We start from the raw sequence: 24,239 nt of genomic DNA on the forward strand, positions 1-24,239 counted from the left end.
CTTTCTGCCCCCCAACTCCCTCTTTTTGCCCCCCTTACCCCCGTTTCTGCCCCCCGACCCCCCTTTCTGCCCCCCCGCAGGCCCCCTACGAGGGCTCGGAGCCCCCCCGCAAGCGGGAGGTGACGTCGGCGGCCGCCTCCTCGTTGCCCTTCGGGGCCGACGGCGACTACCGGGACCAGGATTACCGGCCCGAGGCCGGCGACGAGGAGCCGCGGGCCAGCACCATCGTCATGCTGCGCATGCTGCCGCCCGCCGCCACCGAGAGCGACGTGAGCCACCCCGCGGCTAGCACGGGCCCTCGGGGGCTAGCACGGGCCCTCGGGGGCTAGCACAGACCCTCTGGGGCTAGCACAGGCTCTCTGGGGCTAGCACAGGCTCTCTGGGGCTAGCACAGGCCCTCTTGGGGCTAGCACAGGCTCTCTGGGGCTAGCACAGGCTCTCTGGGCTAGCACAGGCCCTCTGGGCTAGCACAGGCCCTCTGGGGCTAGCACAGGCTCTCTTGGGGCTAGCACAGGCCCTCTGGGGCTAGCACAGGCCCTCTGGGCTAGCACAGGCCCTCTGGGCTAGCACAGGCCCTCTTGGGGCTAGCACAGACCCTCTGGGCTAGCACAGGCTCTCTTGGGGCTAGCACAGGCCCTCTGGGCTAGCACAGGCCCTCTTGGGGCTAGCACAGGCCCTCTGGGGCTAGCACAGGCCCTCTGGGGCTAGCACAGGCCTTCTGGGCTAGCACAGGCCCTCTGGGGCTAGCACAGGCCCTCTGGGCTAGCACAGGCCCTCTGGGGCTAGCACAGGCTCTCTGGGGCTAGCACAGGCCCTCTGGGCTAGCACAGGCCCTCTTGGGGCTAGCACAGGCCCTCTGGGGCTAGCACAGGCTCTCTGGGGCTAGCACAGGCCCTCTGGGCTAGCACAGGCCCTCTGGGCTAGCACAGGCCCTCTGGGGCTAGCACAGGCCCTCTGGGGCTAGCACAGGGCCCTCTTGGGGCTAGCACAGGCCCTCGGGGGCTAGCACAGGCCCTCTTGGGGCTAGCACAGGCCCTCTGGGCTAGCACAGGCCCTCTGGGGCTAGCATGGGCTCTCTGGGGCTAGCACAGGCCCTCTGGGCTAGCACAGGCCCTCTTGGGGCTAGCACAGGCCCTCTGGGCTAGCACAGGCTCTCTGGGGCTAGCACAGGGCCCCTTGGCCAAGCCACGCCCCCTCCCTTAAGCCACGCCCCTTCTATAGGCCACGCCCCCTCCCGTAGTCCATTCGCCCTAGGCCACGCCCCTTATTCTTTAGGCCACGCCCCCTCCATAAGCCCCTTTCATAGCTCGTTGCATTTAGGCCACGCCCCCTTGCCCATTAGGCCACGCCCCCTCGCTTAGGCCACGCCCCCTTGCCCCTTAGGCCACGCCCCCTCGCTTAGGCCACGCCTCCCCCCTGGGGCTCCCCTAGGTTCCCTTTAGCTGCTGTCAGGGGAGGGTCTCGGGGGGTCCCCAGCCCCTGGGTGGCCCCCCCAGATGTTTGGGGCCCCCCCAGATGTTTAGGGCCCCCCCCAGGTGTTTGGGGGGCCCCCCAGATGTTGGGGCTCCCCCCCAAGATGTTTTTTTCTCCTCCTTCCCCCCCCAGATCCGGGCGCAGCTACAGGCACAGGGGGTGCAGCCCCGCGAGGTCCGGCTGATGCGCAACAAATCCTCCGGTGAGCACAGCACCCAAGGGTGCTGGATCCCACCCCCAGGGGCACCCAAGGGGGCTGGATCCCACCCCCAGGGGCACCCAGGGGGGCTGGATCCCACCCCCAGGGGCACCCAGGGGGGCTGAATCCCACCCCCAGGGGCACCCGAGGGCGCGGGGTCCCTCCCAAGGGCGCTAAATCCCACCCCCCGGGGCACCCAAGGGCGCTGGGTTGTTCTTCAGAGGCACCCGAGGGTGCTAATTCCACTCTCAGAGGGCACCCAGGGCTGTCGCGTGGAATTTAGGGGGCACCCAGGGGTGCTGGAATCCCTCCTAGGGGCACCCAGGGGTGCTGATTCCATCCTCAGGGGCACCCGGGGGTGCCGGTCTCTTCCTTAGGGGCACCCAGGGGTGCTGATCCCTTCCCCAGGAGCACCCAGGGGTGCTTATTCCGTCCCCAGGGGCACCCAGGGGTGCTGGTCCCAGCTCTAGGAGCACCCAGGGGTGCTGGTCCCTTCCCCAGGAGCACCCAGGGGTGCTGACTCCGTCCCCAGGAGCACCCAGGGGTGTCCTAGGAGCACCCAGGGGTGCTGGTTCCATCCCCAGGGGCACCCAGGGGTGCCGGTCCCAGCTCTAGGAGCACCCAGGGGTGCTGATCCCTTTCCCAGGGGCACCCAGGGGTGCCGCTCTTGTCCCTAGGGAGCACCCAGGGGTGCCCATCTCCCTCTCAAGGGGCACCCAGGGGTGCCAAACCCACACCCGGCAGCACCCAGGGGTGCTGGTCCCTTTCCCCAGGAGCACCCAGGGGTGCTGATCCCGTTCCTAGGGGGCACCCAGGGGTGCTGGTTCCATCCTCAGGGGCACCCAGGGGTGCTGATCCCACTTCTAGGAGCACCCAGGGGTGCTGATCCCACTTCTAGGAGCACCCAGGGGTGCTGGCTCCATCCCCAAGAGCACCCAGGGGTGCTGATTCCATCCCCAGGAGCACCCAGGGGTGCTGATTCCTTCCCCAGGAGCACCCAGGGGTGCTGTTCCCAGCTCTAGGGGCACCCAGGGGTGCTGGTCCCAGTTCTAGGAGCACCCAGGGGTGCTGTCTCAGCTCCAGGAGCACCCAGGGGTGCTGGTCCCAGTTCTAGGAGCACCCAAGGGTGCTGTCCCAGTTCTAGGGGCACCCAGGGGTGCTGGTCTCAGTTCTAGGGGCACCCAGGGGTGCTGATCCCGTTCCTAGGGGGCACCCAGGGGTGCTGGTCCCAGCTCTAGGGGCACCCAGGGGTGCTGATCCCAGCTCTAGGGGCACCCAGGGGTGCTGTTCCCAGTTCTAGGAGCACCCAGGGGTGCTGATCCTGTTCCTAGGGGGCACCCAGGGGTGCTGATCCCGCTTCTAGGAGCACCCAGGGGTGCTGGCTCCATCCCCAAGAGCACCCAGGGGTGCTGATTCCTTCCCCAGGAGCACCCAGGGGTGCTGGTCCCAGCTCTAGGGGCACCCAGGGGTGCTGTTCCCAGTTCTAGGAGCACCCAGGGGTGCTGATCCCAGCTCTAGGAGCCCCCAGGGGTGCTGATCCCACTTCTAGGGGCACCCAGGGGTGCTGATCCCGCTTCTAGGAGCACCCAGGGGTGCTGGTCTCAGCTCTAGGGGCACCCAGGGGTGCTGATCCCAGTTCTAGGGGCACCCAGGGGTGCTGGTCCCAGCTCTAGGGGCACCCAGGGGTGCTGATCCCACTTCTAGGGGCACCCAGGGGTGCTGGTCCCACTTCTAGGAGCACCCGGGGTGCTGATCCCACTTCTAGGGGCACCCAGGGGTGCTGATCCTGTTCCTAGGGGGCACCCAGGGGTGCTGGTCCCAGTTCTAGGGGGCACCCAGGGGTGCTGGTCTCAGCTCCAGGAGCACCCAGGGGTCCCCATCTTATCCCCAGGAGCACCCAGGGGTGCTGGTCCCAGTTCTAGGAGCACCCAGAGGGTCCCTGAAGCACCCGGGGGGGGGGGGGGATCAAAACCAGTTTGGAAGGCGTCCCAGTAGCACCCAGGGGTGCCCAGTATCCCCCAGTAACACTGGAGGGGGCCCAGTGCCTCCAGTATCCCCCATGGGTTCCCGGTATCCCCTATGGGTTCCCAGCAGGCCCTGTGGGTTCCCAGTATCCCCAGTCTCCCCCATGGTGGGTTCCCAGTCTCCCCAGTCTCCCCAGTCTCCCCAGTAGCCCCGTCGGGTGCTGTTCCCCAGGTCAGAGTCGCGGTTTCGCCTTCGTCGAGTTCCAGCGCGTGGAGGAGGCGGCGCGGTGGATGGCGGCCAACCAGGTACTGGTTATACTGGTTATACTGGTTATACTGGGCTGCACTGGGCTTTACTCCTCTCTACAGGGCTCCACTGGGCCCCACTGGTGTGTACTGGTGTCTGTTAGGCAGCACTGGTGTTTACTGGTGTGTACTGGTGCGTATTTATTAGGCAGTACTGGTGTTTACTGGTTTGTACTGGTGCGTTCCGGCTTTTATTGCCTTTTACTGGTCTTTACTGGTTTTTAGGAAGCGATTCTGGGAAGTAGAGAGTTGTACTGGGCTGTACTGGTGCGTACTGGGCTGTACTGGGCAGTGCTAGTGTGTACTGGGATGTGGTTTTTAAGCGGTACTGGTCTTTACTGGTTTTTATTGGGCTTTACTGGTTTTTACTGGTTTCTAATAAATAATCCCAGTATGTGCTGGGTTGTACTGGTTTATATAGGGAAGTACTGGGCTGTACTGGACTATACTGGGCTGTACTGGTATCTATTTATTAGGCAGTGCTGGTGCTTACTGGTTTTTACTGGTGCATACTGGTCTTAATTGGTGTGTACTGGTGTTTGCTGGTGTTTAATAAGTGGTTCTGGTGCATACTGGGTTATACTGGTCCCTGCAGAGAAGTACTGGGTTGTACTGGTCTCTACTGGGCTGTACTGGTGGATACGGGATGGGATCGGATCTTACTGGTCTGGACTGGGAGTGACTGGGAGCGACTGGGGTGGCCTCAGCGGTGCTGGTTTATACTGGTTTCTACTGGTTTATACTGGGGGGCCTGATTTTTTGAGGTTCACTAGTTGTTCCTGGGAGGTACTGGGAGCTACTGGTCTATACTGGTCTGGACTGGTTTGTAGTTGCCTGTAGTGGTTTATATTGGTTTATACTGGTTTGTACTGGGAGTACTGGGTGCCTCCCATTTATTCTGCTTTATACTGGGCTGCACTGGTTTATACTGGGAGGCGCCGCCTTCCTCCTCCCCCCGAGTCCCGGCCCTCGTGCGAGCCCTTGGGGGGGGGGGTCTGAGCCCTCGTGCGAGGCCTCGTGCCTCCTCGTGCGAGCCCTGGGTGCCCCCGCTCCCCTCCTCGTGCAAACCCTCGTGCGAGCCCTCGTGCGAGGCCTCGTGCCTCCTCGTGCGAGCCCTGGGTGCCCCCGCTCCCCTCCTCGTGCAAACCCTCGTGCGAGGCCTCGTGCGAGGCCTCGTGCCTCCTCGTGCGAGCCCTGGGTGCCCCTGCTCCCCCCCTCGTGCGAGCCCTCGTGCCGGCGCTGCGTGAGGGGGTTCAGAGCCCTCGTGCGAGCCCTCGTGCCTCCTCGTGCGAGGGCCCCGTGAGCCCTGGGTGCCCCTGGTTCCCCCCCCCCCACCTCGTGCGAGCCCCGATGCCCCTCGGTTCGAGCCCCCCCCCCCCGGTTCGGGGCCCGGGCGAGGGGTTGCGAGCCCCTCGTGCGAGCCCCTCGTGCGAGCCCCTCGTGCCCCGCAGGCGGGGCTGGTGCTGCTGGGGCAGCGAGTGTCCTTGCACTACAGTGACCCCAAACCCAAGAGCAACGAGGACTGGCTCTGCGGGAAGGTGCCGGGGGGCTGGGGGGGGCACCTGGGGGGCTGGGGGGGCACTTGGGGGGCTGGGGGGGGGCTTGGAGGGGGAGTTGGGGGGCACCTGGGGGGCTGGGGGGGGCACTTGGGGGGCTGGGGGGGCGTGGAGGGCGAGTTGGGGGGCACTTGGGGGGCTGGGGGGGCTTGGAGGGGGAGTTGGGGGGCACCTGGGGGGCATTGGGGGGGAGTTGGGGGGCACCTGGGGGGCTGGGGGGGCACTTGGGGGGCTGGGGGGGCGTGGAGGGCGAGTTGGGGGGCACCTGGGGGGCTGGGGGGCACCTCAGGGGCACTTGGGGGGATGGGGGGGGTGTGGAGGGGGAGTTGGGGGGCACTTGGGGGGATGGGGGGGGCTTGGAGGGGGAGTTGGGGGGCACTTGGGGGGATGGGGGGGTGTGGAGGGGGAGTTGGGGGGCTGCGGGGGGCTTGGAGGGGGAGTTGGGGGGCACTTGGGGGGCTGGGGGGGTGTGGAGGGGGAGTTGGGGGGCACTTGGGGGGATGGGGGGGTGTGGAGGGGGAGTTGGGGGGCACTTGGGGGGATGGGGGGGGCTTGGAGGGGGAGTTGGGGGGCACTTGGGGGGATGGGGGGGTGTGGAGGGGGAGTTGGGGGGCTGCGGGGGGCTTGGAGGGGGAGTTGGGGGGCACTTGGGGGGCTGGGGGGGCACCTCAGGGGCACTTGGGGGGCTGGGGGGGGCTTGGAGGGGGAGTAGGGGGGCACTTGGGGGGCACTTGGGGGGCTGGGGGGGCAGCTGGGGGGCACTTGGGGGGCTGGGGGGGTCTCGGAGGGGGAGTTGGGGGGCACTTAGGGGGGTGGAGGGGGAGTTGGGGGGCACAGAGGGACCTTTGTTGGGGGGGGGGGTCCCCACTGCTGCTTTTGGGGTGAAACTCTCGGGTTTTGGGGCTCAGTGCGGGGTCCAGAACTTCAAACGGCGCGAAAAATGCTTCAAGTGCGGAGTCCCCAAAGCTGGTGAGTGACCCCAAACCCCCAAATCCCTCCGTTTCACCCCAAAATCCCCCCGAGGAACCCAAAATCCTTCTTTTTCACCCCAAAATCACACCCGGGGGACCCAAAATCTCTCTATTTCACCCCAAAATCACCCTGGGGGACCCAAAATCCCTCCGTTTCACCCCAAAATCACCCCCGGGGACCCAAAATCCTTCCTTTTCACCCCAAAATCACCTCCAGGGGACCCAAGATCCCTCCTTTTCACCCCAAAATTCCCCTGGGGGGACCCAAAATCCCTCATTTTCACCCCAAAATCACCCTGGAGGACCCTAAATCCCTCCTTTTCACCCCAAAATCACCCCAGGGGGACCCAAAATCCCTCCTTTTCACCCCAAAATCACCCTGGGGGACCCAAAATCCCTCTGTTTCACCCCAAAATCACCCCAGGGGGATCCAAAATCCCTCCTTTTCACCCCAAAATCATCGGGGGGGGACCCAAAATCCTTCATTTTCACCCCAAAATCACACCCAGGGACCCAAAATCCTTCCTTTTCACCCCAAAATCACCCCGAGGAACCCAAAATCCTTCTTTTTCACCCCAAAATCACACCCGGGGGACCCAAAATCTCTCTATTTCACCCCAAAATCACCCCAGGGGGACCCGAAATCCCTCCTTTTCACCCCAAAATCACAGCCAGGGGACCCAAAATCTCTCTATTTCACCCCAAAATCACCTCCAGGGGACCCAAAATCCCTTCTTTTCACCCCAAAATCACCCCTGGGAGACCCAAAATCCCTCCGTTTCACCCCAAAATCACCCTGGGGGGACCCAAAATCCCTCATTTTCACCCCAAAATTCCCCTGGGGGGACCCAAAATCCCTCCGTTTCACCCCAAAATCACCGCGAGGAACCCAAAATCCTTCTTTTTCACCCCAAAATCACACCCGGGGGACCCAAAATCTCTCTATTTCACCCCAAAATCACCCCTGGGGACCCAAAATCCCTCCTTTTCACCCCAAAATCCCCCCGGGGACCCAAAATTCCTCCATTTCATCCCAAAATCACCCCCGGGGACCCAAAATCTCTCCGTTTCACCCCAAAATCACCCTGGAGGACCCAAAATCCCTCCGTTTCACCCCAAAATCACCCCCGGGGACCCAAAATCCTTCCTTTTCACCCCAAAATCACCTCCAGGGGACCCAAAATCCCTCCTTTTCACCCCAAAATTCCCCTGGGGGACCCAAAATCCCTCCTTTTCACCCCAAAATCACCCCAGGGGGACCCAAAATCCCTCTGTTTCACCCCAAAATCACCCTGGAGGACCCTAAATCCCTCCTTTTCACCCCAAAATCACCCCAGGGGGACCCAAAATCCCTCCTTTTCACCCCAAAATCATCGGGGGGGGACCCAAAATCCTTCATTTTCACCCCAAAATCACCCTGGGGGGACCCAAAATCCCTCATTTTCACCCCAAAATTCCCCTGGGGGGACCCAAAATCCCTCCGTTTCACCCCAAAATCACCCCGAGGAACCCAAAATCCTTCTTTTTCACCCCAAAATCACCCTGGGGGACCCAAAATCCTTCTTTTTCACCCCAAAATCACACCCGGGGGACCCAAAATCTCTCTGTTTCACCCCAAAATCACCTCCAGGGGACCCAAAATCTCTCCGTTTCACCCCAAAATCACCCCTGGGGACCCAAAATCCCTCCTTTTCACCCCAAAATCCCCCCGGGGACCCAAAATTCCTCCATTTCATCCCAAAATCACCCCCGGGGACCCAAAATCTCTCCGTTTCACCCCAAAATCACCCTGGAGGACCCAAAATCCCTCCGTTTCACCCCAAAATCACCCCCGGGGACCCAAAATCCTTCCTTTTCACCCCAAAATCACCTCCAGGGGACCCAAAATCCCTCCTTTTCACCCCAAAATTCCCCTGGGGGACCCAAAATCCCTCATTTTCACCCCAAAATCCCCCCAGGGACCCAAAATCCCTCCTTTTCACCCCAAAATCACCCTGGGGGACCCAAAATCCCTCTGTTTCACCCCAAAATCACCCCAGGGGGATCCAAAATCCCTCCTTTTCACCCCAAAATCATCGGGGGGGGACCCAAAATCCTTCATTTTCACCCCAAAATCACACCCAGGGACCCAAAATCCTTCCTTTTCACCCCAAAATCACCCCGAGGAACCCAAAATCCTTCTTTTTCACCCCAAAATCACACCCGGGGGACCCAAAATCTCTCTATTTCACCCCAAAATCACACCCGGGGGACCCAAAATCCCTCCTTTTCACCCCAAAATCACACCCAGGGACCCTAAATCTCTCTGTTTCACCCCAAAATCACCCTGGGGGACCCAAAATCCTTCCTTTTCACCCCAAAATCACCCCGAGGAACCCAAAATCCCTTCTTTTCACCCCAAAATCACCCCTGGGAGACCCAAAATCCCTCCGTTTCACCCCAAAATCACCCTGGGGGGACCCAAAATCCCTCCGTTTCACCCCAAAATCCCCCCGAGGACCCAAAATTCCTCCATTTCATCCCAAAATCTTCCCGGGGGACCCCAAAATCCCTCCTTTTCACCCCAAAATCACCTTGGGAGACCCAAAATCCTTTTTTTTCACCCCAAAATCACCCCCGGGGACCCTAAATCCCTCTTTTTCACCCCAAAATCCCTCTTTTTCACCCCAAAATCCCTCTTTTTCACCCCAAACCACCTAATATTGGCGTTTGGCCACCAAATTTTGGGGTTCAACCACCAGATTTTGGGGTCCAGGTGCCACATTTTGGGGTTCTACCTCCCAATTTGGGGCCAAATCATCTGATTTTGGGGTCCAACCACCAATTTTGGGGTCCCACCCCCCAATTTTGGGGTCCCACCACGAGATTTTGGGGTCCAACCCCCACATTTTGGGGTCCAACCCCCCCGATTTGGGGTTCTCCACCCGCTTTTGGGGCTGAACCCCGAGATTTTTGGGGGGTTCTCCTGACCTGGGGGGGGGGGGTTGTTTTTTTTGGGGTGCAGAAGCCGAGCAGCGAGGTCCCGGGGGGCCCCGAGCGGAGCTGGTGCCGGGGGGGGGCGCGGGGCTCCTCCCCCTCCCCCAGTCCTACACCCCCAATTTGGGGGGGACCCCGGGGGGACCCCAAGGTGGCAGCGAACCCGGAGCTGAAAACGCCAACGACAGTGAGTTTGGGGGGCAAAAAAAGGGGGTTCGGGGGGGCCTGGGGGGGGCAAAAGGGGATTTGGGGGGGTCTGGGGGGGTAAATGGAGGTTTGGGGGTGTCCTGGGGGGGTAAAAGGGGGTTTGGGGGTTCTGGGGGGGGTAAAATGGGGTTTGGGGGGGTAAAAGGGGATTTGGGGGGGTCCTGGGGGGGTAAAAGGGGGTTTGGGGGGGTCTGGGGGGGGTAAAAGGGGATTTGGGGGGGTCCTGGAGGGGTAAAAGGGGGTTGGGGGGGATCCGGGGGGGGTAAAAGGGGATTTGGGGGGGTCTTGGGGGGGTAAAAGGGGATTTGGGGGGGTAAAAATGGGGAATTTGAGGGGGGTAAATGGGGATTTTAGGGCTCAACCACCAGGTTTTGGGGTTCGACCACGAGATTTTGAGGTTCAACCCCCAAATTTTGGAGTCTAACCACTAGATTTTGAGGTTCAACCACCAAATCTTGGAGCTCGAGCACCAAATTTGAGGTTCAACCACCAGATTTTGGGTTTCAACCACCAGATTTTGGGTTCCAACCAGCCAGTTTTGGGTTTCAACCACCAGATTTTGGGTTCCAACCACCAAATTTTGGGTTCCAACCGCTGGATTTGAAGTTCAACCACCAAATTTGAGGTTTAACTGCCAGACTTTGGGTTTCAACCACCAGATTTTGGGTTTCAATCACCAAATTTGAGGTTCAACCACCAAATTTTGGGTTTCAACCACCAGATTTTGGGTTTCAGCCTCCAAATTTTGGGGTTCAGCTGCGAGATTTGAGGTTCAAGCACCAAATTTTGGGTTTCAACCACCAGATTTTGGGTTCCAACCGCCAGATTTGAGGTTCAACCTCCAAATTTGAGGTTTAACTACCAGGTTTTGGGTTTCAACCACCAGGTTTTGGGTTTCAACCACCAGATTTGAGGTTCAATCTCCAAATTTTGGGTTTCAACCACCAGATTTTGGGTTCCAACCGCCCAACTTTGGGTTCCAACCAGAATATTTGACGTTCAACCACTAGATTTTGGGTTCCAACCAACAAATTTGAGGTTCAAACACCAGATTTTGGGTTTCAACCACCCAATTTTGGGTTTCAACCACCAGCTTTTGGCTTCCAACCAACAAATTTGAGGTTTAACCACCAGATTTTGGGTTCCAACTACCAGATTTGAGGTTCAACCACCCAATTTTGGGTTTCAACCACCAGATTTTGGGTTCCAACCACCCAATTTTGTGTTTCAACCACCAGATTTTGGGTTCCAACCACCCAGTTTTGGGTTTCAACCACCAGATTTTGGGTTCCAACCACCAGATTTTGGGTTCCAACCACAAGATTTGAGGTTCAACCTCCAAATTTTGGGTTTCAACGACCAGATTTTGGGTTTCAACCACCAAATTTGAGGTTCAACCACCAAATTTTGGGTTTCAACCACCAGATTTTGGGTTCCAACCGCCCAACTTTGGGTTCCAACCAGAATATTTGAGATTCAGCCACTAGATTTTGGGTTCCAATCACCAAATTTGAGGTTCAACCACCCAATTTTGGGTTTCAACCACCAGATTTGAGGTTCAACCACCAAATTTTGGGTTCCAACCACCCAAGTTTGGGTTTCAACCACCAAATTTGAGGTTCAACCCCCAGATTTTGGGTTCCAACCACGAGATTTGAGGTTCAACCACCAGATTTTGGGTTCCAACCACGAAATTTTGGGTTCCAACCACTAGATTTCGAGGTTCCACCGCCCCATTTTGCAGTTTGACCGCCGCATCTCCGCTTGAACCCCCAAACTTTGACCTTCCACCCCCGAATTTTGACTTCCCGCTCCCGAATCTTGGGGTCCCACCCCCCTGACCCCCCTTTTTCCGCCCCCCGCAGCCATCATCCTGCGCAACCTGCACCCTCAGAGCAGCCTCGAGTCCATCCTGGCGGCGCTCGCCCCCTTCGCCGCCCTCTCGGCCGCCAACGTCCGCGTCATCAAGGACCGACAGACGCAGCTCAACCGCGGCTTCGCCTTCGTCCAGCTCGCCACCATCGTGGTGGGTCACCCCGACTCCGCGGGGACCCCGAAACCCGCTCCCCGCGCCCCAAAACGGCTCCCGGGTCCCTTTATGGCTCCCCAGGTCCCTTTATGGCTCCTCGGGTTCCTTCAGAAGGTCCTTCTCGGGGTCTCCAGCTCCTTTTTGGGGTCTCCAGATCCTTTTTGAGGGTCTCCAGGTTCTTTTTGAGGGTCTCCAGGTCCTTGTTGGGGTCTCCAGGTCCTTTTTGGGGTGCTCTTGGTCCTTTTTGGGGTCCCCTTGGTCCTTTTTTTGGGGTCCTGGGGTGGATTTTGAGTCCTTTTGGTCCTTTTTAGGTCCCCTTGGTCCTTTTTGGAGCCCCTGGGTGATTCTGGGGGTCCCCCAGGTCCTTTTTGGGGTTTCCTTGGTCCTTTTTGGGGGTCTCCAGATCCTTTTTGGGGTCTCCAGGTCCTTTTTGAGGGTCTCCAGGTCCTTTTTGGGGTCCTCTTGGTCCTTTTTGAGCTCTTCTTGGTCCTTTTCAGTGATCTCGGGGTGGATTTTGACTCCTCTTGGTCCTTTTTGGGGTCCACTTGGTCCCTTTGGGGTCCCCATAGTCCCTTTTGGGTCCCCTTCATCCTTTTTTTGGGGTCCTGGGGTGGATTATTGAGTCCTCTTGGTCCTTTTTAGGTCCCCTTGGTCCTTTTTGGTGTTTCTGGGGGTCCCCCAGGTCCTTTTTGGGGTCCCCTTGATCCTTTTTGCTGCCCCCTGGGTGGTTTTGGGGTCTCCTGGGTCCATTTTTAGGGTCCTCAGGTCCCTTTTTGGGTCCCCTTGGTCCTTTTTTGGAGCCCCTGAGTGTTTTTGGGGGTCCCTCAGCACCTTTTTGGAGCCCTCAGGTGCCTTTTTGAGTCCTCTAGTTCCTTTTTTGGAGCCCCTGGGTGTTTTTGGGGTCCCTTCAGCCCTTTTTGGGGTCCCCGGGTCCATTTCTGAGTTCCCTGCACCCCTTTTTTGGTCCTTTTCCTCCTTTTTTTGACCCCCCTGGTTGCTTTCGGGTCCCGCTGGGTCCATTTTTACGCCCCTGCGCCCCTTTCGTCGTCCCTTCTTTCCACTTTTTGAGCCCCCGGGGTCCGTTTTCGGGGTCCCCCCGTCCCTTCTGGGCTCCCCCGGGGTCCGTTTTCGGGGTCCCCCTCACCCCTCACCCCCCTCAGGAGGCGTCTCAGCTGCTCCAGATGCTGCAGGCGCTGCAGCCGCCGCTTCACATCGATGGGAAAAGCATCAACGTCGAGTTCGCTAAAGGCTCCAAGCGGTGAGGCCACGCCCCCTCGGCTCAGGCCACGCCCCCTCGGCTCAGGCCACGCCCCCTCGGCTCAGGCCACGCCCCCACACCTTAAGCCACGCCCCCAGACCCTAAACCCCGCCCCTTTTCCCATAGGGAGGGGCAGGGGGCGGGGCCAGGGGAGGGTCCCCCCCGCGCCAGCGCCGCCTCCGTCGCCTCCACGGCCATCGCCGCCGCCCAGTGGGCCCTGTCGCAGGTTTGGGGGGGGCCGGGGGTCAGGGGGGGCTTGGAAGGGGAGTTGGGGGTCAGGGAGGGACTTTGGGGGGGGGCTTGGGGGTCGAGGGGGCTTGGGAGGGGGGTTGGGGGGCACTTAGGGGGCGCTTGGGGGTCGGGGGGGGCTTGGAGGGGGAGTTGGGGGGCACTTGGGGGTCAGGGAGGGACTTTAGGGGGGGTCAGGGGGGTCTTGGAGGGGGAGTTGGGGGGCACTTGGGGGTCAAGGAGGGACTTTAGGGGGGTCGGGGGGCTCTTGGAGGGGGAGTTGGGGAGGAGGGTTTTATGAATGGAGCGTGGGAATTTATGAATGGGGAAGTTATGAATGAAGGGGTTTTTATCAACGGGGGGAGTTATCAATGGGGGTTTTATGAATGAATGAGGGGAGTTATCAATGGAACAGGGGGGTTATCAGTGGAATAGAGGGTTTTATCAATGGAATGGGGGGGTTATCAATAGAGGGGGGGGGTTATCAATAGAGGGGGGGTTTTCTAACCCCCCCCCTTCTTCCCTCCCCAGGCTGCTCCGGGCTCGGAGCCCTCGTGGGGGGGGGCTGAGGACCCCCCCGCGGATTTCGGCTCCTTCTACCAAGCCGAGGAGGCTCTGGGGGGGCCCCCCCCGCCCCCCGGGCCCCCCCTGGCCCCGAGCGGCCCCCCCAAGGCCGACGGCGCCGCCTCCGGTGAGGGGGGGGGGGGGGCTATAGAGGAGGGGGGGGCCCTATGGATTTGGGGGGGGCCCTATGGATTTGGGGGGTGGCTCTATGGAAGGAGGAGCCCTATGGATGGGGGTCTCTATGGATTTGGGGGGGTCCCTATGGATTGGGGGGGGTCTTTATGGAATGGGGAGCCCCCCCCCCCATGAACTAGGGGGGGTCCCTATGGATTTTGGGGGGGTCCCTATGGATTTGGGGGGTGGCTCTATGGAAGGAGGAGCCCTATGGATGGGGGTCTCTATGGATTTGGGGGGGTCCCTATGGATTGGGGGGGGTCTCTATGGAATGGGGAACCCCCCCTATGAACTAGGGGGGAGCCCCTATGGATTTGGGGGGGGTCCCTATGGATTTGGGGGTGGTTCTATGGAAGGAGGAGCCCTATGGATGGGGGTCTATGGATTTGGGGGGGTCCCTATGGATTGGGGGGGTCTTTATGGAATGGGGAGCCCCCCCCCTATGAACTAGGGGGGGTCCCTATGGATTTTGGGGGGGTCCCTATGGATTGGGGGGAGTCTTTATGGAATGGGGAACCCCCCCCTATGAACTAGGGGCTGTCCCTATGGATTTGGGGGGAGCCTATATGGTTTGGGAGGGGGCTCCCTATGGATTTGGGGGGTCCCTATGGATTCGGGGGGGTCCCTACGGATTGGGGGGGCCCCTATAGATTTTGGGGTCCCCTCTATCATCCCCCCCAGGTGCGGAGGAGCCGGGGGTGCCGGGTTTGGAGCCTCCGGGGGGGTCGGGGGGCGTGGGGGGGGGGCGGCTCCTTCTCTCGCGCCCCCCCCGGGGGGAGCCCCTACGCCCCCCAATCCGGGGACCCCCCCTCCAGCAACAACCCCCCCAGCCAGGTGAGTGAACCCCAAAATATAAGGGGGACCCCAAAAAGTGGGGGGGGACCCCAAGAAGGGGGGAGGGAAGGGGGGGGCAGAGATTTGGACCCCAAAAATGGGGGGGGGAGGGTAAAAAAAAGGGGTTTCCCTAATGGATTTGGGGTGCTGCCCCCCCCCCAGAGCTACGCGGGGCCCCCCAAGACTGAGCCCCCCAGTGCTGCCCCCCCCGCGGCCCCCCCCACAGCGACCCCCAGCGCCGACCCCTACGGGCAGTTCCGTGAGTTTTGGGGGGGGGCTTGGGGGGGGGGGTGTGAAATTTGGGGTACGGGGGGGGGGGTCTAGGGGGCTGGGGGGGGCGGTTTGGGGGGGCTGAGGGGGGTCTGTGGGGTGGGGGGGGCAGTTTAGGGGGGTCTAGGGTGGGGGGGCGGTTTTGGGGGGTCTATGGGGTGGGGGGGCAGTTTGGGGGGGTCTGTGGGGTGGGGGGGGCAGTTTAGGGGGGTCTATGGGGTGGGGGGGGCAGTTCTGGGGGGGTCTGTGGGGTGGGGGGGCAGTTTGGGGGGGTCTGTGGGGTGGGGGGGGCAGTTTAGGGGGGTCTATGGGGTGGGGGGGCGGTTTTGGGGGGTCTATGGGGTGGGGGGGGCAGTTTTGGGGGGGTCTGTGGGGTGGGGGGGCAGTTTAGGGGGGTCTATGGGGTGGGGGGGGCAGTTCTGGGGGGGTCTGTGGGGTGGGGGGGCAGTTTAGGGGGGTCTATGGGGTGGGGGGGGCGGTTTTGGGGGGTCTATGGGGTATGGGGGGGTCAGAGGATTTTGGGGTCCCCCCTGACCCCCCCCTTTCTGCCCCCCCCCCCCCCCCCCAGCTGTTCCCGACGTCTCCACTTATCAATATGACGAGACCTCCGGCTACTACTACGACCCCCTCACGGGGCTCTATTACGACCCCCACTCCCAGGTGAGAAGGATTTTGGGGTGAAAAACAGGAATTTTGGGTCCGTCCCCCCCCTTCAGGAAAAAAAAAATTCCGAAAAAACGGCGATTTTGGGGCTTAAAACGGCTCAAAACGCGTTTTGGGGCGAAAAAAGTGAGATTTGGGGCAGCGAACGGGGCCGTTTGGGTGCTGGGGGGGGGGGAATCGGGGCCCCTTCCCCGAATTAAAGGAAAATTTGGGTTGAAAAAGTGGGAAATCGGGTCCAAAAAGTGCAATTTTGGTGCTGAAAACGGTGTTTTAAGGCTAAAAAGATTTTTTGGGGTGAAACTCGCAGATTTAGGTTAAAAAGGGTCAATTTGGGAGGAAAAAGAGACGTTTTGGGGTTGAAAAGGGGCGTTTTGGGGGTCAAGGGGGTCCGTTTTGGGTCGAAAAGGAAGAGTTTTGGGTGCAGGGGTCGGTTTTGGGGGTGAAAAGCGTCAGTTTGGGGGTGAAAAGGTCAATTTTGGGGTGAAATGCATCAATTTTGGGGTGAAATGTGCTAATTTTGGGGTGCAACGTGTCAATTTGGGGCTGAATTCATCAATTTTGGGGTGAAATGCATCAATTTTGGGGTGAAATGTGCTAATTTTGGGGTGCAACGTGTCAATTTGGGGCTGAATTCATCAATTTTGGGGTGAAATGCATCAATTTTGGGGTGAAATGTGCTAATTTTGGGGTGCAACGTGTCAATTTGGGGCTGAATTCATCAATTTTGGGGTGAAATGCATCAATTTTGGGGTGAAACGCATCAATTTTGGGGTGAAATGTGCTAATTTTGGGGTGAAACGTGTCAATTTGGGGCTGAATTCATCAATTTTGGGGTGAAAGGTGTCGATTTGGGGCTGAATTCATCAATTTTGGGGTGAAATCAGTCAATTTGGGGGTAAAATGCATCGATTTTGGGGTGAAATGAATCAATTTTGGGGTGAAATGCATCGATTTGGGGGTGAAATCAGTCAATTTTGGGGTGAAATGCATCGATTTTGGGGTGAGTGCGTCAATTTTGGGGTGAAATGCACCAATTTTGGGGTGAAACGCATCAATTTTGGGGTGAAATGTGCTAATTTTGGGGTGCAACATGTCAATTTTGGGCTGAATTCGTCAATTTTGGGGTGAAATGTGTCGATTTGGGGCTGAATGCATCAATTTTGGGGTAAAACGCATCAATTTTGGGGTTGAAAAGGTCAATTTTGGGGTGAAATGCATCAATTTTGGGGTGAAATGCATCAATTTTGGGTTAAATGTGCTAATTTTGGGGTGAAACGTGTCAATTTGGGGCTGAATGCATCAATTTTGGGGTAAAATGCATCAATTTTGGGGTGAGTGCATCAATTTTGGAGTAAAATGCATCCATTTTGGGGTAAAAGATGCTAATTTGGGGGTGAATTGTGCTAATTTCGCGCTGAACTCATCAATTTTGGGGTGAAACGCCTCGATTTGGGGCTGAATGCCTCAATTTTGGGGCTGAATGCATCAATTTTGGGGTGAAACGCCTCGATTTGGGGCTGAATGCCTCAATTTTGGGGCTGAATGCCTCAATTTTGGGGTGAAACGCCTCGATTTGGGGCTGAATGCCTCAATTTTGGGGCTGAATGCCTCAATTTTGGGGTGAAACGCCTCGATTTGGGGCTGAATGCCTCAATTTTGGGGCTGAATGCATCAATTTTGGGGTGAAACGCATCAATTTTGGGGTGAAATGTGCTAATTTTGGGGTGAAACGTGTCAATTTGGGGCTGAATTCATCAATTTTGGGGTGAAATCAGTCAGTTTTGGGGTAAAATGCATCAATTTTGGGGTGAATTGCATCGATTTTGGGGTAAAATGCATCAATTTTGGGGTGAAATGCATCAATTTTGGGGTAAAATGAATCAATTTTGGGGTGAAATGCATCAATTTTGGGTTAAATGTGCTAATTTTGGGGTGAAACATGTCAATTTGGGGCTGAATGCATCAATTTTGGGGTAAAACGCATCAATTTTGGGGTGAGTGCATCAATTTTGGAGTAAAATGCATCCATTTTGGGGTAAAAGATGCTAATTTTGGGGTGAATTGTGCTAATTTCGCGCTGAACTCATCAATTTTGGGGTGAAACGCCTCGATTTGGGGCTGAATGCCTCAATTTTGGGGTGAAACGCCTCGATTTGGGGCTGAATGCCTCAATTTTGGGGCTGAATGCCTCAATTTTGGGGTGAAACGCATCAATTCTGGGGTGAAACGTGCTAATTTTGGGGTGCAACGTGCTAATTTTGGGGTGCGTCGTGCTGATTTTGTGCTGAATCCATCAACTTTGGAGCGAAACGTGCTAATTTTGAGGGGAAAGGTGGCAATTTCGGGGTGAGGGGGGTCCCGTTGGGGGCCGGATTTCGGGGTGCTCCCCCTCCATGACCCCCCCCCTCCCCTCCTTTCTCCCCCCCCCCCCCCCCAGTACTACTACGAGGCGGGGGCGGGGCGGTTCCTCTACTGGGACGGGGAGCGTCGCACGTACCTCCCGGCGCCCCCCGCGCCCCCCACGGGGCCCCCCGCGCCCCCCAACAACCCCCCCAAGGAGCACAAGGACAAGAAGGAGAAGCACAAGACCAAGACGGCCCAGCAGGTCAGACCCCCCCCCCCCAAAAAAAAAGCCCCCCCAGAGCCCCCCCCCGATCCCACCCCCAAAATCTGGGGGGGCTCCCGGCCCCTCCAGCCCCATGGGAACCCCCAGGAACCCCAAAAAAAACGCGTAGGGGCTTGGAGACCCCGGTAGCTCCCATAGGTTCCCAGTAGCTCCCATGGGTCCCCATTGATCCCAGTAACTCCTATAGGTTCCCAGTAGAGCCCATAGGTCCCCATTGATCCCAGTAACTCCTATAGGTTCCCAGTAGCTCCCATAGGTTCCCAGTAGCTCCCATAGGTTCCCAGTAGCTCCCATGGGTCCCCATTGATCCCAGTAACTCCTATAGGTTCCCAGTAGCTCCCATAGGTTCCCAGTAGCTCCCATGGGTCCCCATTGATCCCAGTAACTCCTATAGGTTCCCAGTAGCTCCCATAGGTTCCCAGTAGCTCCCATAGGTCCCCATTGATCCCAGTAACTCTTATAGGTTCCCAGTAAAGCCTATAGGTCCCCATTGACCCCAGTAACTCCTATAGGTTCCCAGTAACTCCTATAGGTTCCCAGTAGCTCCCATAGGTTCCCAGTAGCTTCCATGGGTCCCCATTGATCCCAGTAACTCCTATAGGTTCCCAGTAACTCCCATAGGTTCCCAGTAGAGCCCATAGGTCCCCATTGATCCCAGTAACTCCTATAGGTTCCCAGTAACTCCTATAGGTTCCCAGTAGCTCCCATAGGTTCCCAGTAGCTCCCATGGGTCCCCATTGATCCCAGTAGCTCCCATAGGTTCCCAGTAGCTCCCATAGGTTCCCAGTAGCTCCCATAGGTCCCCATTGATCCCAGTAACTCTTATAGGTTCCCAGTAAAGCCTATAGGTCCCCATTGACCCCAGTAGCTCCTATAGGTTCCCAGTAGCCCCCATGAGTCCCCATTGATCCCAGTAGCTCCCATGGGTCCCCATAGGTTCCCAGTCCCCCCCAGTACCCCCCAGTACCCCCCCCAGATCGCCAAGGACATGGAGCGGTGGGCGCGGAGCCTCAACAAGCAGCGGGAGAGCGGGCGCAGCGCGGGGCCCCCCCCGGCCCCCCGCGACGACGAGCGGCGCGAGGCCGCGGCCGCCGACGCCGGCTACGCCATCCTCGAGAAGAAGGTGCCCCCTATAGCGGCTATAGGGGGGCTGGGGGGGCTATAGAGGGGCTGGGGGAGCTATAGGGGGGGCTATGGGGCCTGGGGGGGGGGCTAGAGGGGCTATGGGGGGGCTATAGGGGGGCTATAGGGGGGCTGTGGGAGCTATAGAGGGGCTATAGGGGGCTCTATGGGAGCTGTGGGGTACCTATGGGGGCTATAGGGGGGCTATAGGGGGCTGGGGGGGCTAGAGGGGGGGCTATGGGGCCTGGGGGGGGGGGCTAGAGGGGCTATGGGGGGGGCTATAGGGGGGCTATAGGGGGGCTGTGGGAGCTATAGAGAGGCTATAGGGGGCTCTATGGGAGCTGTGGGGTACCTAGGGGGGCTATAGGGGGGCTATAGGGGGCTAGAGGGGGGGCTATGGGGCCTGGGGGTGGGCGCTAGAGGGGCTATGGGGGGGGCTATAGGGGGGCTATAGGGGGGCTGTGGGAGTTATAGAGGGGCTATAGGGGGGTCTATGGGAGCTATAGGGGTGGCTATGGGGGGGCTGTGGATGCTATAGGGGGGCTGTGGGGGGGCTATGGTGGCTATGGGGGGGCTATGAGGGGGCTGTGGGGGCTATAGGGGGGCTGTGGGAGTTATAGGGGAGCTATAGGGGCGCTACTGGGGGGCTGTGGTGTCTATAGGGGGGCTGTGGGAGCTATGGGGGGGCTGTGGGGGCTATGGGGGGCTATATGGGGGCTGTGGGAGATATAGAGGGGCTATAGGGAGGTCTATGGGAGCTGGGGGGGCTATGGGGGCTATAGGGGGGTCTGTGGGAGCTGTGGGAGCTATAGAGGAGCTATAGGGGGGCTGTGGGAGCTATAGGGGGGCTGTGGGAACTATAGGGGGGCTATAGGGGCTCTGGGGAGACTATAGGGCTGTGGGAAACTGGGGGGGCTCTGGGGCCTATAGGACTTTATGGGGCCTGTGGGGGGGCTATAGGGGTTTGGGGGGGCTATGGGGCATTATGGGGGTGCTCTGGGTACCCCCTCACCCATAGGTGCCCCCCCCCCCCCCTTTTCCAGGGCGCCCTGGCCGAGCGCCAACCCCCCCCCCTGGAGCTGCCGCGCTTGGGGGGCGACGAGAGGCTGGTGAGGGGGGGGGGACCCCAAAACCCCCGACCCACAACCCCTGGGACCCCCCCAAATCCCCTCTATACCCCCTCTAAACCCCTTTCCACCCCCCAAACCCCTGGTTCCCTATTTCCCCTTGTGCCCCCCAATCCCCTTGTCCCCCCCAAACCCCCGGGGTCCCCCCAAATTCCTCTCTAACCCCCCCGGGGGGCCCCCCAAATCCCCTCTATACCCCCCCAAACCCCCTAAACCCCTGGTTCCCTATTTCCCCTTGTGCCCCCCAATCCCCTTCTCCCCCCCAAACCCCCCGGGTCCCCCCAAATTCCTCTCTAACCCCCCCGGGGGCCCCCCCAGAGCCCCTGGCCCCCCCCAACCCCCCTCTATACCCCCCCAAACCCCCTAAACCCCTGGTTCCCTATTTCCCCTTGTGCCCCCCAATCCCTTTCTCCCCCCCAAACCCCCGGGGTCCCCCCAAATTCCTCTCTAACCCCCCCGGGGGGCCCCCCAGAGCCCCCCCAGAGCCCCTGGCCCCCCCAAATCCCCTCTATACCCCCCCCAAACCCCCTAAACCCCTGGTTCCCTATTTCCCCTTGTGCCCCCCAATCCCCTTCCCCCCCCCAAACCCCCCGAGGCCCCCCAAATTCCTCTCTAACCCCCACGGGGCCCCCCAAATTCCTCTCTAACCCCCCCGGGCCCCCCCCCAGAGCCCCCCCCGCGGGCTGGTGGCCGCCTACAGCGGGGAGAGCGAGAGCGAGGAGGAGGGGGAGCGGCCCGAGCGCCCCGGGGAGCCCCTCACCGACTGGCACAAGCTCGCCTGCCTCCTCTGCCGCCGCCAGTTCCCCAGCAAGGAGGCTCTGCTGCGCCACCAGCAGCTCTCGGGGCTCCACAAGGTACCCCCAAATCCTGGGGGGGATCAGGGACCCCCCCTTGGGCTGGAGGGGCTGGGAGAGAGGGGCGGGTTGGGCTCTTGGAGGCACTTTTGGGGACCCCCTTTATGATATCGGGGTCCCTTTCAGCATTATTAGGGTTCCACCAGGCTTTGGGGACCTCTCCTGGGTTTGTTGGGGTTCCCCTTGATGTCTTGGGGTCCCCTCAGAGATCTTAGGGACCCCCCTTGGGCTGGAGGAGCTGGGAGAGAGGGGCGGGTTGGGCTCTTGGAGGCACTTTTGGGGACCCCCTTTATGATATCGAGGCCCCTTTCAGCCCTATTGGGGTCCCACCAGGTATTGGGGACCCCCCTTGATGTCTTGGGGTCCCCTCAGAGATCTTGGGGACCCCCCTTGGGCTGGAGGAGCTGGGAGAGAGGGGCGGTTTGGGCTCTTTAAAGGGGTTTTGGGGACCCCCTTGATGGTATTGGGGTCCCCTTTAGCCCTATTGGGGTCCCACTAGGCTTTGGGGACCCCCCCTTGATGTCTTGGGGTCCCCCTTGAGGTCTTGGGGTCCCCTCGGAGATCTCAGCCCGCCCCCCCCCCTTGGGCTGGAGGGGGAGTACAGGGGGGTTTGGGGGAGGTTTTGGGGTCCCCCTTGAGGTTTTTGGGGTCCCGCTTGAAGGTATTGGGGCCCCCCTTGGGTTTTGGGGTCTCCCCACCCCCCTAATAACAGGGTCTCCCCCCCCCCCCCCAACAGCAAAACCTGGAGCTGCAGCGACGGAGCCACCCGGCCCCCCCCGAGGGGGAGGAGGTTGGGGGGGGCCCTATGGGTCTGGGGGGGCCCTATGGGTCTGGGGGGTCTCTATGGGGCTGGGGGTGCTCTGTGGGGCTGGGGGGGCCCTATGGGTCTGGGGGGGCCCTATGGGTCTGGGGGGGCTGCTATGGGTCTGGGGGGGCTCTATGGGTCTGGGGGGGCTGCTATGGGTCTGGGGGGGCTCTATGGGTCTGGGGGGGCTCTATGGGTCTGGGGGGGGTCTCTATGGGTCTGGGGGGGCTGCTATGGGTCTGGGGGGGCTCTATGGGTCTGGGGGGGCTGCTATGGGTCTGGGGGGGTCTCTGTGGGTCTGGGGGGTCTCTATGGGTCTGGGGGGGCTGCTATGGGTCTGGGGGGGTCTCTATGGGTCTGACACCCCCCTCCCCAGCTCCGGTACCGGGACCGAGCGGCCGAGCGGCGGGTGAAGCAGGGGGGCCCCGACCCCCCCGAAACCAAGAGGCGCCGCTTTGGGGGAGCCCCCCCGGGGTAAGGACCCCAAAAGGGGGTGCTGGGACCCCAAAAGTGAGAGGTTTGACCCCAAAATTGAGGGGTTTGACCCCAAAGTGGGGGCTGGGACCCCAAAATTGAGAGGTTTGACCCCAAAATGGAGGGGTTTGACCTCAAAGTGGGTGCTGGGACCCCAAAATTGAGGGTTTTTGACCCCAAAATTGAGGTTTTTGACCCCAAAGTGGGTGCTGGGACCCCAAAATTGAGGGTTTTTAAACCCCAAAGTGGGTGCTGGGACCCCAAAATTGAGGTTTTTTGACCCCAAAATTGAGGTTTTTGACCCCAAAGTGGGTGCTGGGACCCCAAAATTGAGGGTTTTGACCCCAAAATTGAGGTTTTTCCCCCCAGAATGGGGGTTTTTGGGGTTTTTTTCCCCAAACGGGGGGTTCTGACCCCGACTCGGGTCCCGCAGCCCCCCCGAGGCGCCCCCCCCGCCCCCCCTCGGCTGCCGGATGCTCCAGGCCATGGGCTGGAAGGAAGGGAGCGGACTGGGACGGCGCCGGGAGGTGAGACTGGGAGCACTGGGACGGACTGGGAGGGACTGGGAGGGACTGGGAGGGGACTGGGAGGGACTGGGAGGGGACTGGGAGGGGACTGGGAGGGACTGGGAGGGGACTGGGGGGGACTGGGGGGGACTGGGAGGGACTGGGAGGGACTGGGAGGGGACTGGGAGGGACTGGGAGGGGACTGGGAGGGACTGGGAGGGGACTGGGAGGGGACTGGGAGGGACTGGGGGGGGACTGGGAGGGGACTGGGGGGACTGGAGGGACTGGGAGGGACTGGGAGGGACTGGGAGGGACTGGGAGGGACTGGGAGGGGACTGGGAGGGGACTGGGAGGGGACTGGGAGGGACTGGGAGGGGACTGGGAGGGGACTGGGAGGGGACTGGGAGGGACTGGGAGGGGACTGGGAGGGACTGGGAGGGGACTGGGAGGGACTGGAGAGGGGACTGGGAGGGGACTGGGAGGGGACTGGGAGGGGACTGGGAGGGGACTGGGAGGGACTGGGAGGACTGGGAGGGACTGGGAGGGGACTGGGAGGGGGCTGGGAGGGGACTGGGAGGGACTGGGGGGGACTGGGAGGGGACTGGGAGGGGACTGGGAGGGACTGGGAGGGGGAGGCTGGGAGGGACTGGGAGGACTTGAGACTGGGAGGGACTGGGAGGGACTGGAGGGGACTGGGAGGGACTGGGAGGGACTGGGAGGGGACTGGGAGGGACTGGGAGGGACTGGGAGGGGACTGGGAGCCCTGGGGGGGTGACTGGGGGGGTGACTGGGGGGTCACTGGGAGCACTGGTCCCCGCAGGCCCCCGCCCGGCCCCGCCCCGGGGTCTCGCGCTTCACCGAGGGGCCCTGAGGCCCCGCCCCCTTTCCCCGGAGGCCACGCCCCCTCGGAGACCGGAGCCAATCAGAGGCCTCAGAACCCCCCCGTGGGGGGCGGGGCCTCCAGAAGGGGGCGGGGCCTCCTCTGGAGGCCCCGCCCCCTTCTGGAGGCCCCGCCCCCCCCGCGCGCGGTTTCGGTTCCTGTTTTATATCGGA

At 60.5% G+C, this 24,239-nt stretch overlaps 1 protein-coding gene across 1 annotated transcript; it reads left to right on the forward strand.

The window, feature by feature from the left end:
- Positions 1-71: 71 nt before the first annotated feature.
- Positions 72-24,123, forward strand: LOC138735159 (RNA-binding protein 10-like; the record flags this gene model as incomplete). The annotated part of the gene is made up of 22 exons (XM_069883063.1): positions 72-269; positions 1,606-1,675; positions 3,869-3,942; positions 5,394-5,480; positions 6,407-6,467; positions 9,474-9,632; positions 11,518-11,678; positions 12,842-12,939; positions 13,066-13,165; positions 13,699-13,858; positions 14,440-14,474; positions 14,587-14,739; positions 14,902-14,998; positions 15,578-15,669; positions 18,110-18,277; positions 19,275-19,421; positions 20,464-20,529; positions 21,216-21,401; positions 22,138-22,191; positions 22,583-22,680; positions 23,114-23,207; positions 24,007-24,123. Coding segments are annotated over 22 exons (2,409 nt in total), but the record flags the coding sequence as incomplete, so codon positions are not given.
- Between the last annotated feature and the right edge of the window lie 116 nt (positions 24,124-24,239).

This window comes from Phaenicophaeus curvirostris, unplaced genomic scaffold (genome assembly GCF_032191515.1).
Source record: "Phaenicophaeus curvirostris isolate KB17595 unplaced genomic scaffold, BPBGC_Pcur_1.0 scaffold_499, whole genome shotgun sequence".
In the NCBI taxonomy this organism is placed as follows: domain Eukaryota; kingdom Metazoa; phylum Chordata; class Aves; order Cuculiformes; family Cuculidae; genus Phaenicophaeus; species Phaenicophaeus curvirostris.